Source organism: Nannospalax galili, unplaced genomic scaffold, assembly GCF_000622305.1.
Source record: "Nannospalax galili isolate Female #2095 unplaced genomic scaffold, S.galili_v1.0 scaffold1296, whole genome shotgun sequence".
Taxonomy (NCBI): Eukaryota; Metazoa; Chordata; class Mammalia; order Rodentia; family Spalacidae; genus Nannospalax; species Nannospalax galili.
In genome coordinates this window covers 774,087-794,412 of record NW_008338720.1, presented here as the reverse complement: position 1 = coordinate 794,412, position 20,326 = coordinate 774,087, and the positions used below count along the sequence as shown (strand labels likewise).

The following is a 20,326-nucleotide window of genomic DNA, read 5'->3' as shown; positions in this document are numbered from 1 at the left end:
AGGGATGGGGATGCTGTGCTATTGCACATATGAATTCTGAACAACTATGACCTTTTTCCTGTATTGTTTAACTTAAGTTTTTAAATGTTTAAAATTTTATTTTAGTTTTATGTGTATGGGTGTTCTGCCTGCATGTATGTATATGTCCCACATGGGTATAATGCCCACGGAGTCAGATGAAGGCATTGGATCTTTCGAAACTGGAATTATAGATGGCCGTTATCCACCTTATGGGTGCTGGGAACTGAATGAGGGTCCTCTGCAAGAGTAGCCAGTGCTCTTAACCACTGAGTCATTCTTCCAGTCCCTAACTATATTGATTTTTAAAAATACCTTGTTCCTTAGTGTTTTAGAAATCCATTTGCCTTTGTTAGACATTTAAATTGATTCGATTTATTTTAGCTGTTAAAAATAGCAGTAAGGTTATACCTGATATATTTGTCTATCAATACTTATGTGAATGTCTACCCAGTTATTGTAGAATAAATTATTTCTGTAGGATGAATTCTTAGAATTGTTCAGTAATAGAACATAGCCAATTTTTTTCCTGAAATAACTATTTTCAGTTAATTTCTATTTCTTAGCACATAAAAAAGTCTTCATATTTGTGATTGCCTATGTCATAAATATTTATTATGTGGCATATGTCAATCATCTGAGCTAAGTACTACTAAAATAACTAAGAATGAGGTACACATAGCTCCTTCCCTCATGAAACTTTCTTTTTGAGATTACAAAGAAAACTGTGTGTTATTAAAAATGTATTGCATTAAATGCAACAATAAAAGTTCCAGGTACTTGTGGTATACTGTAAAAGATACGGGATAGTAGTAAAAACAAAGTTTGTCCAGAAGAAAGAATATTTTGACCCAGCAATTATTTTTCTTCTATAGAAAAGAAGTTTACTTAGAGATATTTATGAATAAAAATATAACAATAAAAGACTGGGAAAAATCATGTTTTTAAGACTATAAAGCTCATTAATTAAATAAGTTATTGTATAGCCATGTATTATAATGCCTAGCCATTAGAGTTGCATGCATATTACAGCATTTCCTATGAAATTTTAGATGCTGTTCCATACTACGATTAAATGGAGATTGAAAGTATGCATGCTTATTTAAATGCAGTGTCATTCCACAATCTTGCCATGAAGTGGTTTCATACTGGGTATTCTGAAAGATCCCCGATAGCATCCAGTTCTCCTCCTTTTGAAGAAATTATAGCTAAAATTCACAGTGATGTCTTCATAGCCTAGTCTAAAGATTCACAGTTTGGGACTGGAAAGGTGGCTCAGTGGTTAAGAGCACTGGCTGCTCTTGCAGAGGACCCAGGTTCAATTTCCAGCACTCACATGCTGGCTAACAACTGTCTGTAACTCCAGTTCTAGGGGAATTCACCTTCTGACCTCTGTGGGCATTGCATGCCATGGGCACACTTACAGACGTGCAGGCAATGTACTCATACAGTAAAATAAAAATAATAAGGATTCACAGCTAATTAAAATATGGGTATATTTCTGATGAGTCATCTTTTGCAATTGTCACTTGAAGGTCCAAAGGAGACTTCTGTGGTCAGATTACACTGTCCTTGAAGGGATTCAGAAACATTCCTTTTCTTTGCCAAGTTTCAATATTGCTGTAATAAGTTCCTGGAAAGACTAGTATGATTTAAGTTTGTTGAAGAACATATTTAGCTATTTTGGTTCGTAGAAATAGAAATTATCATGTGGTACTACTTTGTTTTCTACAAAGTAGTGGAATATATGGTGTTTTGCTATATATTGAAACCAATGAATTACTATAAAATGTTTTTATAATGAGATTTTACATGTTTATTTTTATTACATAGAGATAATTCTTAATGTAAGGATTTTTTATATAGCTTATGTTTTTATACCTTACAATGTTTGTAAAATCCTATTTTGATGTTCTATTTCTCTATAATATGGCACATTTCAGCTTCAAGGAAGTCACCTAGGTTTCTAGGGGAATGGAACATCTCATTTTGAGATATAATTGTATTTTTTCTACACACGGAAAGTTGCTGATTATTTGTCTGTTTTTTCTTCTCTGAAAGTACACAAGACAATTTTATTTTCTTCCAATAGATCTCAATATATGAATGATGGGTACCAGGAAGTACTGGACTTGCTGCTGCCTTTAAATTTGGAAGTAGTTGTTGAACGAAACCTATCCTGGGACTGGTACAAGGAAATTCCTTGTTTCAATGTAAAAGCTCAGCTAAAACCCATGGAGGTAACTTTAATTTCTGTTATGTTTGAAAAATATTATCTTGGCAACATAAATTTCTTTGGTGAAATTTATTATGATCAGCTTGATCAGAATTAAAATAATACTTCATGCCAGGCATGGTGGTGCATGCCTTTAATCCCAGCACTCAGGAGGCAGAGGTAGGTGGATCTCTGTGAGTTCGAGGCCATCCTGGTCTCCATATTGAATCCAGGACAGCTGGGGCTACAGGGAGACCCTGTCTCAAAAGACCGAAAATAATATAACGTCATTAACGGAATTTATTTAATGTTCTCTGTTCATTTTCTAGCAAATGTTTGAGTGCTTACTATGTGCTAACCCTTATGCTAGGCATTAAAGATATATTGACAGAAAAGCTATGATGTCTCTATCTTCAGTGGACTTAACCCTGTAAAACAGGTTGGTGGTGACAGTGATCTGGAATGTGAAATTGGTAGTTCAAACATTAAAGGACTATGGAAGTATCTCCATGTATAAGGTACTTGTGATGCAAATGTGAGAACTGGCACTTTGATCCCTAGAACTCATGAAAAGAAAGGGCAAGCAAACATTAAGGCCAGCTGTCCTCCCAGCACTCAGAAGGCTAAGACAGGAGAACTCTGGAGCAATCTGGCTAATGAATTGACAAATACTGGTTCATTTACAGTATCCTATGGAGAACTATGGAGAACAATCAAGAAGATACCCAACATCAACTTTGGGCCTCCATATGTACATGTTGGTACACAACCACACACATGCACACATGGAAACACATATACATGCATGCCAGTGCCGTACAAAAAATTAAAAGACACAGAATTAGAATTTATAATTTGTAGTAAGTTTTACATGAAGGAAACAAATTCTAGTTGTTTAGGTATATTACTAGCAAAGTTAATGGAGAGGTCTAGACTGGATAAATAAATTTGATAGTCCTCAGTATATGGTATTTAACACCATAATAATACATGAAGTAACTTAGCTAAAAGTATATATAAAGTAAGAGAAAACGTTCTGCAATAGAAGGATTAAAAGTTAAAAATGGCAAATCAGCGCAGACATATCTTTACTTGATAGTCAGCTGACATAGCTTCACATAGCCTTTATGGAATATCCTCAAGTTCATGGAAATCAAAACTACACCACATGCTTTGCTGAAGCGATAGCAATATGTACTGTGGAATGTTTCCTTAAGACACCTACTTAAATTCACCCTCCATCCATTTCAGAAATTTAACACTTTCAAGTCAAAATTCTATTCAGACTTGAAAACATGCCACTAAAGTCTTTCAGCTCTTAGTGTGTATGACTGCCTTACCTTACATGGTAAGAGGGAAGCTTTCTTTTTAAGGCAAATATTTAAAGTCTCCTTATGTTAGTAGGACAACAGATGGGAACTAAAACATAACTAAAATCCAACATGAAGAAAGCTCTACCCCTCTTGGACCAGATATGGCCTGATTTTTTTTTCTTTTTTCTTTTTTATTGATTGATTTTTTTTTTGTGTGTGTGTGTGTGTATTTCATACAGAACATCCCAAACAGTCTTATACATCTTTATACCCACATCCCAAATGGCAACCTCCTGTGCGCCCCCCCCCCACTGGAGCCCATATACTCTGTCATCCCTGTTTACTGTCCACTGTGTTGTCAGTAACCCCAGCCATTCCCTAGTGCTAGTCCATCCACTGAGTCTAGTCAGCCTATGTAGAGTTCCTTGTTTTAGGAAGATCTGCTCTTCCTCATCTAGCAGCAATCAGTTGCCAACATTCCTTAGATAAGATTGGGGTCTGCTGTTCATTTTCCCAGTTCTATGCAGGGTTACTGTCTGGGAGTCTCTTGGGCCACCCTGGAAAACAACTCAAAGGAATGTATATCCTGTCTGGCATTGTTTCTTGTTAATGTAGCCTTTAGCTATATACATGGACTCTTAAAGAATTATATTGATCTCATTAATCATTGGTTATATTTTCCTTTGGGGTATTTAAGACAGTTGGCCCAAATTAACCAATCTTATTTTTACTCTTAAGGTCGTTTGAGGATCTGATCCTCAGGGGACACATGGGCTTGGGAGGAGCCCTGGCTCCTCTCTTTTACCAGTTCCATCTGTGTGAAGATTAAGTCAAAGGTCCTGCTTGACCATGGCTGGCTTCACTTGGAAGCATGGAGGAAATGTTCCTCTGTGTTGACCCTCTCTTTGTAGACTGGACACTGGTTCAAGTCCATGTGGTGGGGTTTCCATGATCTCCTTGATCAAGAGGACAGGTGACTCATGACAGTTGCAGGATATTTTGAGAGATGCTCCATAATCCCTTGGAGCTTAGTTGACCTTGGAGGGCAAGAAGCAAAAACTGTCCTTTAAGTCCCCCTGACTAGATTAGTATAGGCCTCAAAGTATGGCTGTTAAACATCCAAGAAGGTCAGTTCCACCAGTCTGGCACTTTTAATAACCATGTGCTATTTAGACAAAGCTTGGGCAAAAAAACAGACTTTCTCAGATAGCCTTGACATATATTATGTTCCTTGGATCTAGTTGTATGTATAATTTGTCAGTAGGTTGTTGGACTAATATGGTTCCCTCTGGTTTTTTAAAACTACCTAAGCATTATTTGTCTTTCTCATCGTCAAACCCTTCCACCATGGTTTCCCCATTTAAAGTGCCCCCATTTTTTCCCATTTCTCCCTTAATAATACTCTTCTCCTGTGGTCCCACCTCTCTTGAACTCCTCCTTTCCCTTTATCCCCAAGGTTCCTTGTATTATCCCCCCCCCCCATTAAAATAACCCTATTTTTATCCATATCTCCCTTATTAACGCCTGTTTCCTACTGTTCCTCTCTTTCAGGTTCTTTTTCTTTACCGTCCTGGTTCCTTTTCATTATCCTGGTTCCTGTAGTTATGTCTGGGTACATAGTTATTTATAAGGATTTGGTGCTAGGATCCACATACGAGGGAGAACATACATCGTGTGTTTTTCTAAGTCTGGGTTACTTCTCTTAGTATAACAGTCTCTAGTTCTATCCATTTACCTGCAAATTTCATGATTTCATCTTTCTTTACGACTGAGTAGAACTCCATTGTGTAAATGAACCACATTTTCATTATCTACTCGTTAGTTAAAGGACACTTAGGTTTCTTCCACCTCTTAGCTATCGTGGAAAGAGCAGCAACAAACATGGATGTACAAGTGTCTCTCAGGTATAGCCTGATTTTTGTGGGGAAACAGGGCTATAACTTTTCCATTAGCCCAAGGAGAACTATGCAGAATGTTGGGGTGATGCTACAGACCACCTGCCAATAACTGTCTGCCCTTGGGGGAGACATAGTAGGAGGAAATTGAGTGATTATCTACTGTTATAACCCACTCCAGAATAGACATATTTGGATCCCTTGGACCTTATCCTGCATGTCAAGGAGAAGATAGAATCAGATCAGTCTAATACATGTGTACCAAACACTAGAAATAGTGATTTTTTAACTTGTAACATTTTTAGGGGTTATATGCACAGAGTATCCATGTAGAAGCCACACAGATCATCAATCCTGGGATCCTTACAGTCCTTCCAACTTTGCCACCTGACTATGTCACAAGAATAATGATTCAAAGCAGTATTTGATGGGCATTTAATAGATGTAGACTAATTAAAAGATGTTTGTGAACATTCTAGTTTTACAGTGCCTGCTTTGTGGTAGTCACAAAGTAAGTGTCATAAGAATAGAATGAGTTCAAGTTTACAAACATAAGTGGTGTGGATAAGTACGTGTGGACCTATGTTTACAAAATATATCATCTTTGAACGTAGAGGAAACAGTGGAATAACATTTAATTTTTTGAGATTAAAATGACCCCTTTGAAGAGTAGGAATAAAGCTTGACAGCTTTAGAAGTGAGTAAAAAATGGTTAAGAAAACTCTCTCAGATATCTCAGATATCTCCATTTATAACTGGGCAAGCATGAGGACCCAAGTTTGGATTCTCAGCATCCATATAAAAATAAAAAAAGCTGTAATCCCAGCTCTGGAAGTGGAGACAGATGGATCCTGGAGGCTCACAAGCCAGAAAGTCTAGCCAATTGGTGAGTTCCAGATTGAGTGAAACCGGTCTCAAAAATATAAGGTGGAAAGTGATAAACAAGGACAGATGTTGAGCTCTGACCTCTACATGTATATGCACACAAATGTTTTATTACTTTCCTAGAGAGAGATAAACAGAGACAGATAGATAGCTCTGCCCTATATATATATATACACACATATTTTTTATTTCTCTCGCACACACACACAGAGAGAGAGAGAGAGAGAGAGAGAGAGAGAGAGAGAGAGAGAGAGAAGATTGAAACTCCCATATCTTTTTAAAAAATATTTTATTTTTATTTTATGTGTATGAGTGTATTTCTTGCATGTATGTTAAGTACACCTATGTCATGCAATGCCTGAAAAGGTCAAAAGAGGGTGTTGGATCCCCTGGAACTGGAGTTATGGACAATTGTTAGCCACCATGTGGATGCTGGGATATGAACTCCGGTCTTCAAGAACAGCCAGTGCTCTTAACCGCTGAGCTATCTCTCCAGCCCACTCCTAAATCTTTTTGACTTCATGCTTCTGCATTAATCACAGTTCAACAGAAAAATGAACAAAACAAGGGGCGTGTTTGTCAGGAGGTAGTATTTAAGGTATTTGTTCAAAATCTGCAACCAAGCCAAAAGGATAGTTAAACAGGGAAAAGTAGGTATTGCAGTAGTGAGAAGACAGTTTGCTATAAGAATTCTTGGTTGAAGGAGGTCAGTTTTTTTTTTTCCTTAAGTAAGTATCTCCTATTAATTTGATGAAGCCCGTTTACATTATGGAGAATACTTGAATTTACTCCATCTTTTGATGTAAATATTACCCTAATCCAAAACATATCTTTATATATTATCTAGAATAATGTCTGACAAAATAAGTACTTTGTACTTACTATGTCCAAACCAGAGTGACGTACACTTAACCATCACACCTCTTAAGACAGGTCTTTTAATGCTAGATTTAAACACAAGACATTAGAAATTAGCTCATTGAGTCCTTAACTATATGTATATTACTTAACCATTTAGCTCCAGTTTCTTATAAGTCAAGATTTGTATTTGTATACCTAGGACTTTTGTGAGATACAAATAAAATAATTCATGTGAAACAAATTGTAAACTTTATTTTTCATGACACAAATGTATTTGTTATATATTTTTATAATGAAGTGCCTTCTGACTGAAAAAGCCTGAAGTAGTTAAATGTCTACATAAAGATAAAAGTTCACTTTAAAAGGTCAAAAGGACTTCATTATATAGTACGTTCATAAAAAATAATTTGTTATTAGAATTGCTATCTCTTTTTTTTATAAACTACTAAATTTATCACTTGGCCATGTAGAGAACTCAATGTTTATTAGTAGAAATCTTTAATGCCTTAAAAAAATTAGTTCAGAGAACTCATGTTCATTTTTCTTCTGTGAGAATTTTAATTGCTGCAAGAGTGTTAAAAAGCAAATCTTTTTTGTAATATATGAATTTTCTTTCTTTTTCTAAATCTTATTTTTTGAACAGTTCATTCTTAGTCAAGAAGATATAACAACTATTTTTCAAACATTGTATGGCAATATTTGGTATGAAGATGTTCAAGCGCCCCCTGTTTTAATTAGTGAGCCAAACATCACCAGTAATGAAGTCACTAATGCTTCTTCCTATTCAGAAGGTATGTTCTTCACCATAAATTTCTCTCTGGCTTCCTTTCCCTCTTCTTTCTCGTGGCCCTCTGCTCCCCAACCATCCTTTCTTCTTTTCTTTTTCTAGCTCTTGGTAAAATGGGATTTATAAGTCTCCCTCTCATCAGCTAATCTAAGTTATCTGTGTTATTTATTCTGCTGATACACATATACATTTTTTTTTTGTCTTTTTTTAAGTCAGGGTCTCCTTGTAGCCCTAGCTGTCCTGGAACTCACTATGTAGACCAGGCTGGCTTTGGTCTCAGAAACCTACCTCTACCTCTGCCTCCCAAGTGTTGAGCAATCTTTATCAATTTAATGAGAGGTATTCTTTCAAGATAGCAAGATTTTTTTTAAATTCAAGTATATCTTTCTTGTTTTCAAATACCTCTTTCCTTTTATATTTTTTAAATGTTATTTTTATTTTACATATGAGTATTTGGTTGGGCTTCCTTTCCCTCTTCTTTCTCGTGGCCCTCTGCTCCCCAACCATCCTTTCTTCTTTTCTTTTTCTAGCTCTTGGTAAAATGGGATTTATAAGTCTCCCTCTCATCAGCTAATCTAAGTTATCTGTGTTATTTATTCTGCTGATACACATATACATTTTTTTTTTGTCTTTTTTTAAGTCAGGGTCTCCTTGTAGCCCTAGCTGTCCTGGAACTCACTATGTAGACCAGGCTGGCCTCGAATTCACAAAGATCCGCTTGCCTCTGCCTCCCAAGTGCTGGGATTAAAGGCATGCACCACCCCACCCGGCCATGATACACATATTTTTTAATCAAAGGTCTTAATCCTGTTACGACAAAAATCCTTAGTATCCTTGTTTTTCCTATTTCCCTATTAAATCCTTATTTTGATTTTTTTCTTTCTATCCATCTCTGTACAGTGTGTCATAGCAAATGACATTTTATATATTGATGTTTTAGGAATGTAAAAATACTAGAAGTCTGACAAGAGGATAATCATTTGTAGATGCTGGATTTTAACAAAAGTTGGGGAGTTGGATTGATGAAAAACAGTACAAGGAGCGACAAATTTTTCCAGTGTTAGATCCAAGGTGTTGTGTGACCGTGTCTATGTTCTAACTCAGCACCAACACTTGGAGAGTTAGGCCCATTAGGGCTGTGAGGATGTTGTTAAGACACAAGAATAAAATTATCTTCATTCTGATTTTTGTAGCAGATCCCCAAATCTGCCTCCCGTAAATAAAACCCATTAGTCCACAATACATGTTCTTGGAAAACCCTGAAATATTTCACAGCTTTATTACCGGAATCCTAGAAAAGTAAACGTGAAACCCCGTTTTCACTACTAATTAAATATATGAAACTCCATCTTTACTTGCTAAATATAAGTAAATATTCATGGTTGGATTTGAAGAAAATCACAAGAACACAGAAACAAAGATAAAAACAATAGTGTGTTCTGAATTAAACAGTACACTGACAAGAAAAGAAAAACTAACAAATAATTTAAAACAAATACTCTATAAGGATTTTGCCAAGAGAAGGAAATAATACAAGAAATGGTTCGCACTGGTACCATTAGCCCTTCCGCACAAAGACAGAAAGAGTTCTTATCTCAGTTAATATAAATTACTAGACATAGTGGTCCTTTTGTGTGGCATTCGGTAGAATCAGAATTAGGAATGGTGTTTTTAATTCTTAACCCATTAATATATACCAGGTGCGTATTTTGAGTAAAAATTTAAATGTGTAGGAAATAAATACTTGAATCCTAATTAGCAGAACAGTTTTTAAAATTACATCTAAAATTTTTTTAGCCTTTTTAGCTCCAGCTGACCTGGCACTCGTTATATAGACCAGGATGGCCTCAATCTCATAGAGATCTGCCTGCCTCTGCCTCCCAAGTGCTGGGACTAAAGGTGTGCACCACCATGTCCAACTCCATTTTGTCTTAGTTTTTTTTTAAAATAATTTTTTTATTTTTATTTTTATATAATTTTTAAAATTATTTTTATTTTATGTGTATGCCTATATTACCTGCGTGTAGGTTAGTGCACCCGTGGCGTGCAGTGCCCACGGAGAACAGAAGAGGCTGTCGGATCCCCTGGAACTGGAGTTATGGACAGTGGTTAGCTGCCATGTGGGTGCTGGGATTCGAACCAGGTCTTCTGCAAGAATAACCAGTGTTCTTAACTGCTGAGCCATCTCTCCAGCCCCATTTGTCTTAGTGTTAAAAGTAAAGTTTGAATACTAAATTGTGTTAGGCAGTGAAGTATTTATTTTTCACATTTTATTTAATCTCTCAAACAAGCCCTGGGTCATTATTCCAATTTTGCAAACATAGAAATATAATCTCCAAGAGGAGGCCAGAGCTCTGAGTGTTTGTGTTTAATTATTAATATACAGTTATTATAGAACAGTGTTAAGATTTCCATATCTAAATTTTCTAACCATCTTAAATATTATTTTACTATACCCATTTAATTAATCATTTGTTAACTGGGTCTTAAGGTTACTTTAATGAGCTAATTTGTAATTTTTTATTCATTGTCTTTAATTTTTGAAGGAGCAACTGTGGTGACTGCTGCTGTGGTAGAAGTGCATCCACAGGCCTCTCAGGTTAACATGACACTGAATATGAGTTTCAGAACTGATTATCTCACCATGGTACTGTATAGTCCAGGTCCTGAACAGGTGCGTTGAAAAAGATGAGGAAATATGTTTATATTTGTGAAAAGTGATATAATTGAATATTTTTAAATGACATCTAATGATTTGTATTTTGTAGTATCTGTTCTTCTGATTAAAAAAATGGTTGATCTTTTAACTTCAATAATTATTTTAGCTATTTCTACTTTTAGTTACCTGTAATATGGCTAATACAATTTGGAAATTTTTTTTGTCTATTTTTTTTTTTTTTAGCAGTATAAGTTGTTGAACTTCTTTAATGACTTTAGAGACAGATTTCTGAGCAGACTGAGAAAAACATTTTTCCGACATTTGAGACATCAGTACCTGTGTTTAATCAGTCTGTGTTCTCGGCTGCCGTTTCCCATCCTGTGTGCAAATGCTTCTTCAGCCCATGCAAAGCTTATTGTTGTAGACCCAGACCTTCATCCCTTTAATGCTCCAAAATGCCACACCAGGGTCTTCTGTGAGTAGATGTCCTCTTAACTCTTCTTGAGCTTTGGCCCTGTGTTAGCTCACCATCACAAGTAGTTGTCCTTTTCTTCCTGCCAGGCTGGTTCCCCTCACTCTACAGGGCCCCCTTTCTTATTCCATTTGGACTATTTTTAGAGAGCCCTTTGAAAATACACAATTTAGGGGGCTTATAGTGCTCAGCAGTAGAATGTTCTTAGCATTTATAAGGCCTTGAGTTCAAAAAAGTCAAAAGAAAAAGAATATAAAAGGAAACAGGGATTTTGGTGTTTCCTATAAGCAGATTCCACAGTTTGTAATTATTTATATCACAGAGTGTACTTTTACTTACATTTTTGTGTAATTTTTATATGGATTTCTTTTTCCACAGGCTTCCTTTACAGATGTTCGTGATCCTTCTCTGAAACTTGCTGAATTTAAATTAGAGAATATTATAAGTACTTCAAAAATGTATACAGATAGTTCTATATTCTGTTCTTTCTCATTAAAAAACTGTATATTAGATGATAAAAGGCCCCATGTCATGAAAGCAACTCCTAGGTATGTATCATAGTTGTAAGATATTTCATGAGAAAAGGTTCATTTATAGAACTTATCTCCAGAACTTCATTTCGCGTTCTGGGTGCATGTTAGGGAGCTTCAGAACTTAATAAGTCATGGTATTCCTTTAATATTTGAAATGTCCTGGTTCAGTTATATCTATTCTTACTGAATACTTGATTTGTTGAATACAGTAAAATAAATAGTGTGATTAAATTGTAATTTATGAAATCAAAAGAAAAAGTACACTGGCATTCAAAAGTCTGGCAATTTCTTTGATGCACATTTGCAGTTACAAAGTCATTTGATTCCAGAAGTTTTATATGGCCACATTTAGGGCACTTTGTAGTTCTTCCCAAGTATGACATGCTCTCAGTGCTGTCAGGGAAAGGACAGTTCTTTTAGCTTTATTTGTTTATTTGATTGTTTTAAGTTACTCATACTAGGAATTGTTATTGTGTTTTTCAGAATGATAGGACTGACTCTTGGGTTTGACAAAAAAGACATGGTGGATGTAAAGTATAAAAGAATCAGAGATTGTTATGTTATGGATGCAGTCTTCCAAGAAATGTATGTTTGTGCAAGTGTAGAATTTCTGATGACTGTTGTAAATGTCTTTTTTGATGCCTATTCTGCAAGTATGGCTGTAGAAACCAGTGTTCAAACATGGACTCCTAAAGAAGGTTAGCTATCAAATGAAAATTTAATATCCATATTGTTGAAATGCTACAACAGGTTATCTTGGTTAGACTTTTGATTGATCGGAGCAAACACATTAATAAATTAAAATCTGTTTCATAGTAAGAAGAAAAGCATAATGTGTTTTCTGAGAGAACAGGCAGTTTGCATTGTAAAAATTTTGGGTTTTTTTCTTCTTCTTTTTTGAGACAGGCTCTTAGGTAACGCAGGCTGTCCTCAAACTCACTTATGAGGCTAAAATTCCTGATCCTCCTGTCTCTCCCTCCTAATGCTGGGATTGCCAACATGTGTCAGTATGCCTGACCTTCATTTTTGGAATGTGTGACTATGGGTTTTGAAATTTTGAGATTTATTTGACTAAGTAATTGTGCTAATCTGTACTCAGTAATGTAAACAAATTTATTCATGGAAGAAAACAAGTGCTGGGGGTGGCGATAATAAACCAACTGTTGTTCCTTTTTGCAATTAAATATATAGTATTTTGATTTAAAGTAGTTTTAACTTTTATACTCACTTCTAGCCTTTTAGTGTCTAGTTTTTCTGTTATCTTTTTACATATTCGTTGTGATATAGTCGAGTGTCAAGCTGAGAATTGGAAATTAGGTTTGGTTCTAGCTTTGCCAGTAAACAGTGGAGACTTTACTGGGATTTTTTAGCTTCTTTAAATCTTTGTTTACTAAACTGAGGTTCAGTGGGAGAGTCTATGTGTAGCATATACAAAGCTTTATGTTCTTTTCCCAGGATCTAAGGAGGAAGAGAGATGGGGAGAGGAAGAAGAAAGGGAATGAGGGGATTGAGAATATTGCATATCTCAAAAAGAAATGTGTAATTGGTGTCCTTGGGATCGAAGATTCTTACACTTCACTTTCACTTCAAACAAACTAACATTTTGTCATAAATAAATTACTCATAAGTAATATGCATAATAAACATTTTATGTAGATATTAAAATGTTTATTTCTATTTTAGTACCTGTACAGGAATTAGGGAAGTGGGAAATTAATATTCTGATTAAAAATCCTGAAATTGTGTTTGTGGCTGACATGACCAAAAATGATGCTCCCGCCTTAGTCATTACAACACAGTGTGAAATCTGTTATAAAAGTGAACCTGAGATCAATACAGTGACGGCTGCCATTAAGGATCTCCAAGTCAAAGCATGCCCATTTCTTCCAGTCAAGAGAAAGGGCAGAGTCACAACTGTGAGTTTACTATCTAATAATCTGCTTAACACAAATTATTTTGGATTTACTGTACACCTCTTCAGGAAATAAAAATTGGCCTTCATTATTTTCCATTTTACTCATGATAGTACCTTTCTTTATAAGTTTTGGAAAGCAGAAATTAGGAAATTATTACACAGTTTTGAAAGTTTGTTTTCATTTTTCGAGACAGTCTTATAGGAAGGACTTTCATTCTTGCACTTTAAAATTAATAATGTACTTTGATTTTCTGTCAATTTGGAAATGCTCTTTGACGTCTAAGACTGTAGTAGTTTTAGTTTTGTGTTGTGTTTTTTTGCTTAGATAATGTGTTTTTGCTCGTAACTCATTCCAACTTTCAGCCATTTTTTAGCCATTTTTTTTACATGCTTCATACTTGAATTTTACTCTCAAAAGCTTCCTGTGTTTGTTCAGTGTTGGGAACTAAATTCAAATACTAGGCCAAATGCTGTACCACTGACCTTATTTTCCCAGCCCTTGAATTTTACTCTCCAGTAATGACTTGACTACTTTTGTCTTCAAAGATTGCAAATAATCTCTAAAATATTCATGAAATACTTAGGCTTCTAAAGGAGTAGTAAAAGCGTAAAGGTCTTACCGTGTAGCCAAGGCTGGTCTTGAACTTGCAGTCCTCATACTTTAGCCCTTTAAGTGATGAGCTTATAGTTATGTAGCACCATGTCTGACTAATTTTAAGTAAATGTAGTGGTTAGAATCTAAAATTTACTATTTGTTTAGTTTTCAAGGCTAGGTGGCTCACCCTTAAGAAAAGAGGTGAAATAGAGTGTGGAGTGCGTCTTCACTCTTTAGATCTTGACACTTTATACTTCAGCCCCACACGTCCTCTTGGCTTGTGTATAGCTGTGTGACCTCATTTATCTGTCATAGAGGTTGGAGAATGCTTTCTCTCTAAGCTACCTTGGGCTTGGAAAAACTTGTAACATGTAACATCTAAATGTTCTTCATACTATCTACTCAAAAATTGCTTTATTCATCTATACAAATAATCCAGACTTCTCTTTCTTTTCACCCAAAGAAACCATATGTTTACCTGTAGAACATAATTCACCTCCACCTCAAGTAATACAGTCTCAGTTCAGAGTCCAGGATCTTCATTGGATCTGTGTGTCTTTGTTGATCTGTCAGTCTGTTACCAGACCATAAGCTAGAGCTCTTCAGCGTACACACACAGACTTAGACCACATTACCATACATACTGCGATTGTGTAATATTAGGCAATATAAAAACAAGATAATTGTAATTAAAGAACTCATAGACAATGAAAAAGTGGAAAACAGTTGATAGTCATGAACTCAGAACATTTGTCATATGCTGCTGTCTCAAATTTTGAAAACTAAGCTCCTTGGATAATCTATATTGCAGTCTTTCGTTTATTCCCTCTTGGAAGAATTATGGAACTTTTCTTACCTTCTCCTCCAACAAATCATTTACCATTATCCCCTTTAAAAACATCTGAGGGTCATATTTGGACACTGCACTGTTTTTGCAACTTCATACTAGGTTTGTTACCAATTGAGTAACAACAGGCCTTTGCATGGCAGATAACTGGTTTATTTGGCAATCCTCATTCCCTTAAACATTTACTCTGCATCTAGGCAAACAAAGAAGACATAAGGATGCAGGGGAATCAAGTTGCAGTGGGCATTATCTGACTTACTAGGGTAGTATGCTGGTCTCTTTAACAGGAAGATCAAGAGGGGTCCTACGTGGTTAGGGACAGCTGAGGAGGGTCTAACTAGCTAGGCAGAGGAGGTGTGAGCCCTGAAGCTGGAGAATGCAGGTAGTCTGGGTACAGGGGATCAGGATGTATTGGGTGTGGTCTGGTTAAGGAGGCTAGTCCAGAGGTCTGAAGTGGGAAGAGCAGGAGTCTACCTAGGCCCCAAACTAGAAGGGGGATAGTGTGGGAAGTGAGCATCTTTCTGTTTTAAAGACAAGGCTTCACTGTATACCTGGTTAGCCTGGAGTGTAGGTTGGGCTCAAACTCACATGGATCGTCCTGCTTCTTGACTCCCAAATGCTAGGATTGAAGGTGCGTGCCATCTTACTTACTGAAGAAAGAGCTGGGTTTTCTTTCTTTTCTTTCTTTTTTCCTTTTATTTGTTGGTGCTGGGGATTGAACCTAGGACCTTTTTAATGCTAAACTAGTGGTCTACCACTGAGCCATGGTCCCTTATGTCTTTGTTTTTTGTTTTTTTTGTTTATGTCAGTTATGAGTCTATTAACAACTGGCTACTGTTTTTTTGTTTATGTCAGTTACAGTCTAGTAACTACTGGCTACTACTATTTCAGTAGGATTATTGTTGGTCTTTCAGGGGTATTGTTATTTTTCTAGCTGCTTTTTTGTATATTGGGGATTGAATTCAGGACCTCATGTATGCTAAGCAGGTGCTCTGAAATTGAACTAAAATTCCTAAGCCCTTTTCGAACTTCTTGATAAATGCTTAAATTGTTGCTTTCAGTTGTTTTTCTAGCGTATATGCTTAAGACCTTAATTTCCCTTATAAATTAAGCATTAACTGTATCTACTCAATTATGGTAATATTTCTGTGCTTGGGCCTGACCTCAATCTCATATATAGTAAGCACATGCTCTACTTTTGAGCTGTACCTCAACTTTGTGATTATATTTTTATTCTGTTAAGATATTTTCTCATTGCTTTTTAAGATTTTTTACCCATGAATCAGATAGGTTTTGCTTAATTTCTGAATATTTGGAAAATTTTCTAGTTATTACTTCATTATTTGTTGCTGACTTAATTTCACTGTGGACTCTTAAAACATTAGATGTTTGAAATTTATTGAAACTTTTTATTGCCAAAGACATTGTTTTTATGAAAGCTTAACACCAATTGAATATGATTATTTTCTTGTTATAGAGCTGCATTGTGTGTATGTCAGTTTTGTCTCAAAAGTTGTTCAGATCATCTGTATTTTTAGGGTTTTTTGTTTGGCTCCTTGATTTTGACCTGCTTGTCTGGTTATTAGAAGATCTGTTATAATCAATCTGATTTTGAATTTAGCTCTTTTGTTTTGTTTTGTTTTGTTTTGAGACAGGTCTCACTGTTTAACTCTGGCTAGCCTCAGCTTCCTGAGTGTTGGAATTAAAGATGTGGCCATCAGTGAATTTAGCCATTTGTATTTGTAGTTCTAATATTGCATACATTTTTAAACTATAACTTTTACCTGTGTGTATAGTGATTATTAACTGTTTTGATAGACTTGACCTTTTCGTAATGATAGACAGGACTTATTTTTGTTTATTTATTACATATGTGTATGATTTAGGAGGAGGAGGTCATGCTTCCAGGAAGTGCACTTGCTATAAAGTGTGTGCTGTAGTCAAAGAACAGCTTTGGGGAGTCAGTTGGTTCTGAAGATCAAATTCAGGATCTTGGACAAGTGCATCAAGACACATTGAGCCATCTGTGGGCCCTAGGATTTAACAGTCCCAATGAAGGATTCTTTTGTAGCATTAATATTTGGCATTTCTTTTATTCAGTAGATAGTCATCCTTTTTTCCTCCCTCCCTCCCCTCGCCTTTCTTAAGACAAGCTCTCATGTAGCCCAGGCTGGCCTTGAACTCCTGATCCTCCTCCCTCCTATTGTTGGTACAAGAGTATACTACCATACTCTGCTCAACAGTCTTATCCTTCGTCTAACATTTATTGGTAGATGTGTAGTATAGTTCTCATGGCTTTTGAAAGTCTATATAAAGTATACATACACTTTTTTCTAAGGTTTTCCTCTCAGTTTTTTTTATGTTTTAACATTTAAGATTTTCCTGTCCTTGTTATCTAAGCATATGAGGGATTTACTTCTGACTTTATTTCACCAATTGTTTTTCTAATAATCTCAAATAATCTAGGCATTTATTTTATATGTATTATGAATAATGTTGGCTTTTTTCATGAATTTATCTTAGTCTGTAACTGTCCTTTTCTTACACTAATTTTTTAAATTCATGTTACATTTTTGTGAAAACTATTTGTAAAAGTCATATTCTTATTTGTTTCTTGAAAATTAAAGTACAATGAATTTTAAATCATAGATCAGTTTATCTTTTCTCTATATTTTTGTATGATTTCTTTGAAAAATGAGGTTTTTCTTGTATTCATCTATCACGTACTTCTTTTTTTTAAGTATATATCTTAATTTCATTTCCTGTTACTATGGAACTACCCTGACAAAAAAAGTGACTTAGAGGAGAAGGGGTTTATTTTAGCTCACAATTCCAGGTTATAGTTTACTATAGCAGGAAAAGCACAGTGTCAGGAGCTTAAAGGAGTTGGTCATAACAATCGGGAACAGATAACGGTGCATTTTATACAATCCAGGACCCAAGTCTAGGGAATGGTGCCGCCCACCTAAAGATTAATGTAATCAAGACAGTCCCTCACAGGCATGCCCACTGGCCTAAGCTAGACAATTCTTCATTGAGACACCTTTACCTTTTTATTGATTTTTACATTGTGTCAAGTTGACAATTAAAACCAACCACAGTATAGGAAGCAGAATTCTAAAGCATCCCCACAGATTTCTCCTTCCTGGACTTTGAAGTAATCCTTTCCCCTTGCCTGTGCTGGACTGGTAGATATGATTAGGTTACTCTAATTAGTTGATTTTGAGTTAATTAGAAGAATTACTCTGAATGAATCATCATAGAGATAGTTAAAAGATAGTGAAGAGTCAGGAGGCATGCTGGTTTCAAAGGAGTAAACTAATATATTATGGAGGGACATGGCATGAACCTGTATGCACCCAGTGGGTAATAGCAGACAAGTGGGGATTTTAGTGTTAATGCCACTAAGGAATGAATTCTGATGACAGCCTAAAGAAATCTTTCCCTAGTTCAGCTTCCAGGAATATATCACCTGTCTGTCATTGATTTCAGCAAGGTTCCTGACCCACAAAACTGAGAAAAAAAAATTTAATAACTTCTTTACAGTAATAAAGAACTACTAGTATTTATATATTTTTGCATCAAAAGTAAGATGATGTAATAATTACTCAAAATATAAGAGCAACTTTGAAACTGGGCGGTAGGCACAGGTGAGAAGAGGCTAGAGGAGTTTTGATCACAATGATAGAGTAAGCTTCAATTACGTTTGACACGCTCTTGGTAATTTTTTTTTATTGTTTTAGTTTTTGTCTTTTAGATTTTTCTTACGAAAATTAACTTTTCAATCCCATTTTATTGTGGAACAAATACCATGATCGCATCTTATTTTAATAAAGTATAAAGAAATACATAGCAAGAGCTTCATAGTTTTTTTTTTCTTTCAAATACTAACATACATTTAGGAAATGATGTGTGTGTGTGTGTGTGTGTGTGTGTGTGTGTGTGTGTGTGTGTGTGTGTACATACATATACATGGTCCTTGTCTGTTTCTGTACATGTACAATAATGTGCTACCTAGGGACCCTACCAACAAAAGTGTTCTCAGCAGAAGTAAGTTGATGCCAGTGTCATGCCCTTAAACCCCTAAAACTCTGGTAGTCAGGTGATCTTTCATGTGAGTATGAACCTTCCTGATAATTACCCACATTGCTTCTCAACATTTTACTTCCTCTTGCTGGTGTTCCCTGTGATTACTTCAGCTTAGCACATCTCAGATAAAGCCTCAAGGGTGCCTATGATTCCCAGATGGAAACAAGACAAGGGGTATATATTCTTACTAGCAGGATGGGTGAGCTAGAATGAGGCTGCTGCACTATTTAGCTGGTGACTGCATTCTCAGATAATAAAAAACAGGGAAAATTCTGTATTTTGCTTTGGGGAACACAACTTGAAGATGTCAGGACTCTAGCATCTGCTTTGCTGAGTAGTTCAAGCTCAGGATTTCCTATGAGATTTCAATAAGGCTGTCACCTAGAGTGTCTGTCTTCTAAACTGTCACTTTGATCTGCCTCTAAACTCATTCACATAGTGGTTGGTAGGAGGCTTCAGTTTCTCATAACATCAGCCTCTTCCCTAAATCTGCTTGTGACATAGCTTCTTCTAGCCCAGAGTAAATGAGCAAAAAGAAGACACCACCAGTGTTGGAAGATGCAGTGACTTTGAGAGCATAAATCAGAAGTGAAGTAATACCACTTCTGTATTTTGTTGGTCATATAGACAAACAATGGTATACACAGATCACTGGGCATTGTCTTATGAGATGACCATCCATACACAGCTAAGACATAACAGTAGGGCCGGAGAGATTCCTCAGTGGTTAGAGCACTAGCTGGTCTTGCAGAAGACATGGGTTAAGTTTGCAGCACCCACATGGTGGCTAACAGCCATCTAAAACTCCAGGTCCAAGGGTTCTGGCACCCTCTTCTGGTCTCCACAGGCAATGCACAACTCAGGTACATAAACATAATTAAAAATTTTAAAAAGACAACAGTATCTCAGTATGCGCCAGCAGTCTAATGAGATTAAAAATAAGCTGCTGTTAAAAATAAGCTGCTGTTCTGCTAGTCCACATGGTGGCTAACAGCCATCTAAAACTCCAGGTCCAAGGGTTCTGGCACCCTCTTCTGGTCTCCACAGGCAATGCACAACTCAGGTACATAAACATAATTAAAAATTTTAAAAAGACAACAGTATCTCAGTATGCGCCAGCAGTCTAATGAGATTAAAAATAAGCTGCTGTTAAAAATAAGCTGCTGTTCTGCTAGTCCTTGGTGAATATATATATATATATATATATATATATATATACACACACACGCACACACACACACA

The 20,326-nt window shown here is 35.9% G+C and overlaps 1 protein-coding gene across 3 annotated transcripts in view; it reads left to right on the top strand.

The window, feature by feature from the left end:
* Vps13a (vacuolar protein sorting 13 homolog A) overlaps window positions 1-20,326 on the top strand; it is a 242,970-nt gene that overhangs the window by 99,734 nt on the left and 122,910 nt on the right. For all 3 annotated transcript variants that reach the window (XM_008833348.3, XM_008833350.3, XM_017798222.2), the window contains exons 34-39: window positions 2,111-2,258; window positions 7,831-7,978; window positions 10,521-10,648; window positions 11,484-11,653; window positions 12,122-12,336; window positions 13,322-13,554. In XM_008833348.3, coding sequence (XP_008831570.1) covers window positions 2,111-2,258; window positions 7,831-7,978; window positions 10,521-10,648; window positions 11,484-11,653; window positions 12,122-12,336; window positions 13,322-13,554 — 1,042 coding nt within the window. The remainder of the gene's footprint in view (window positions 1-2,110; window positions 2,259-7,830; window positions 7,979-10,520; window positions 10,649-11,483; window positions 11,654-12,121; window positions 12,337-13,321; window positions 13,555-20,326) is intronic.